General features: G+C 45.3%; 1 protein-coding gene across 1 annotated transcript in view; it reads left to right on the forward strand.

Annotated features, from left to right (window-relative positions):
* Nucleotides 1–2672, forward strand: part of si:dkey-181m9.8 — a 5420-nt gene that overhangs the window by 2444 nt on the left and 304 nt on the right. Inside the window, exons 5-7 of the mRNA XM_034887309.1 lie at nt 1359–1541; nt 1770–1940; nt 2307–2405. Of these exons, the coding sequence (XP_034743200.1) occupies nt 1359–1541; nt 1770–1940; nt 2307–2405 (453 nt within the window). The remainder of the gene's footprint in view (nt 1–1358; nt 1542–1769; nt 1941–2306; nt 2406–2672) is intronic.

The following is a 2672-nucleotide window of genomic DNA, read 5'->3' on the forward strand; positions in this document are numbered from 1 at the left end:
GTTTCTCCTCCCTCAGATTGTTTCTCTGTTTCTCATTCAGATTGTTTCTCTGACTGTTTCTCTTCCTTCAGATTGTTTCTCTGACTGTTTCTCCTCCCTCAGATTTTTTCTCTGACTGTTTCTCATTCAGATTGTTTCTCTGAATGTTTCTTCTCCTTCAGATTGTTTATCTTCCCTCAGATTGTTTCTCTGACTGTTTTTCCTTCAGATTGTTTCTCCTCCTTCAAATTGTTTCTCTGACTGTTTCTCCTCCTTCAGATTGTTTCTCTTTCTGTTTCTCCTTCCTCAGATTGTTTCTCTTTCAGATAGTTTCTCTGACTGTTTCTCCTCCCTCAGATTGTTTCTCTGACTGTTTCTCATTCAGATTGTTTCTCTGAATGTTTCTTCTCCTTCAGATTGTTTATCTTCCCTCAGATTTCTTCTCTGACTGTTTTTCCTTCAGATTGTTTCTCCTCCTTCAAATTGTTTCTCTGACTGTTTCTCCTCCTTCAGATTGTTTCTCCTTCCTCAGATTGTTTCTCTTTCAGATAGTTTCTCTGACTGTTTCTCCTCCTTCAGATTGTTTCTTTGACTTTTTCTCCTCCTTCAACATATTTCTCCTTCAGATTGTTTCTCTGACTGTTTCTCCTCCTTCAAATTGTTTCTCTGACTGTTTCTCCTCCTTCAGATTGTTTCTCCTTCCTCAGATTGTTTCTCCTTCAGATTGTTTTTCTGCCTGTTTCTCCTCCCTCAGATTGTTTCTCTGACTGTTTCTCCTCCTTCAGATTTCTTCTCTGACTGTTTCTCCTCCTTCAGATTGTTTCTCTGACTCTTTTTCCTCCCTCAGATTTCTTCTCTGACTGTTTCTCCTCCTTCAGATTGTTTCTCCTGCCGATTGTTTCTCTGCCTGTTTCTCCTCCCTCAGATTGTTTCTCTGACTGTTTCTCCTCCTTCAGATTGTTTCTCCTTCAGATTGTTTCTCTGGCTGTTTCTCCTCCTTCAGATTGTTTCTCCTTTAGATTGTTTCTCTGACTGTTTCTCCTCCTTCAGATTGTTTGTCCTTCAGATTGTTTCTCCTGCAGATTGTTTCTCTGACTGTTTCTCCTCCTTCAGATTGTTACTCCTCCTTCAGATTGTTTCTCCTCCAGATTGTTTTTCTGCCTGTTTCTCCTTCAGATTGTTTCTCCTGCAGATTGTTTCTCTAACCGTTTCTCCTCCTTCAGATTGTTTCTCCTTCAGATTGTTTCTCTGACTGTTTCCCCTCCCTCAGATTGTTTCTCCTCCTTCAGATTGTTTCTCTGCCTGTTTCTCCCTCAGATTGTTTCTCTGACTGTTTCCCCTCCCTCAGATTGTTTCTCTGATTGTTTCTCCTCCCTCAGATTGCAGCGGGTCTTCCTCCAGACAAGGCGGCCATCTTCCTGTCTCTGGCCACCTTGGAGGGGCGGAGCTTCAGCCCCGGTGATGTCATGGAGGCGGTCAGACTCACCAGAGATTTCCCATCAGCCCTCAGGTTCCTGTCTCACTGCTGCCCGCTCTGCCAGGACCAGGTGTCCTTCAGTAAGGTCGGCCTGTCTGACTGTCTGACTGTCTGTCTGTCTGTCTGACTGTCTGTCTGTCTGACTGCCTGTCTGTCTGTCTGACTGCCTGTCTGTCTGTCTGACTGCCTGTCTGTCTGTCTGACTGCCTGTCTACCTGTCTGTCTGTCTGTCTGTCTGTCTGCCTGTCTGTCTGTCTGTCTGACTGCCTGTCTACCTGTCTGTCTGTCTGTCTGTCTGCCTGTCTGTCTGCAGATCATCACCATGACCCACTGCTCCTGCTTCCTGTGTCAGACGTGTTTTAAGACGTTCTTCTCGACGGCCATTAAGGAGCGGAGCATCGACCAGCTGGTCTGTCCTCAGTGTGGCCGGCCAGAGGTCAAAGGTCACGCAGGGATGGAGTACTTCAACCTGCTGGACACCCAGGTACGCTCACCTGTCCAAGTACACTAACCTGTCCAAGTACACTAACCTGTCCAGGTATGCTCACCTACTCGTGTGCGTGTGTGTGTGTGTGCGTTCATGTGTGTGTCTGTGTGTGTGTGTGTGTGTGCGTGTGTGTGTGTGTGTGCGTGTGCGTGCGTGCATGGGTGTGTTTGTGTGTGGGTGTGTTTGTGTGTGTGTGCATGTGTGTGTGCGTGCGTGCGTGCGTGCGTGGGTGTGTGTGCATGTGTGCGCGTGCGTGTTTGTGTGTGTGTGCGTGTTTGTGTGTGTGTTTGTGTGCGTGTGTGTTTGTGTGCGTGTGTGTGTGTGTCTGTGTGTGTTTGTGTGCGTGTGCGTGTGTGTGTGTAGATTCGTCACTTCCTGTCTCCTGAGCTCCATGAACTGTTCCAGAGGAAACTCCGAGACCGGGCGCTGCAGGAGATGCCCAACTTCCGCTGGTGTGCTCACGTAAGAACCTCTTATATATACATATTATATACAAATTATTGTTTGTTATATATTATATATTACTTATATATATTATGTAACATATATAATATAATAAATGTTATATAATATATATAAGTTATACATAATATAAACTAATAAGGAACTAAAATCAAATCCCGATGACAAACTGGAATAAGTGTTCAGCCGGACTGTCTGGCAGCCGGTTACCAAATATGGTGTTTAGTGTGTGTTTGTGTGTGTGTGTGTGTGTGTGTGTGTGTGTGT

The sequence above is a fragment of the Etheostoma cragini genome, chromosome 12 (genome assembly GCF_013103735.1).
Source record: "Etheostoma cragini isolate CJK2018 chromosome 12, CSU_Ecrag_1.0, whole genome shotgun sequence".
Classification (NCBI taxonomy): domain Eukaryota; kingdom Metazoa; phylum Chordata; class Actinopteri; order Perciformes; family Percidae; genus Etheostoma; species Etheostoma cragini.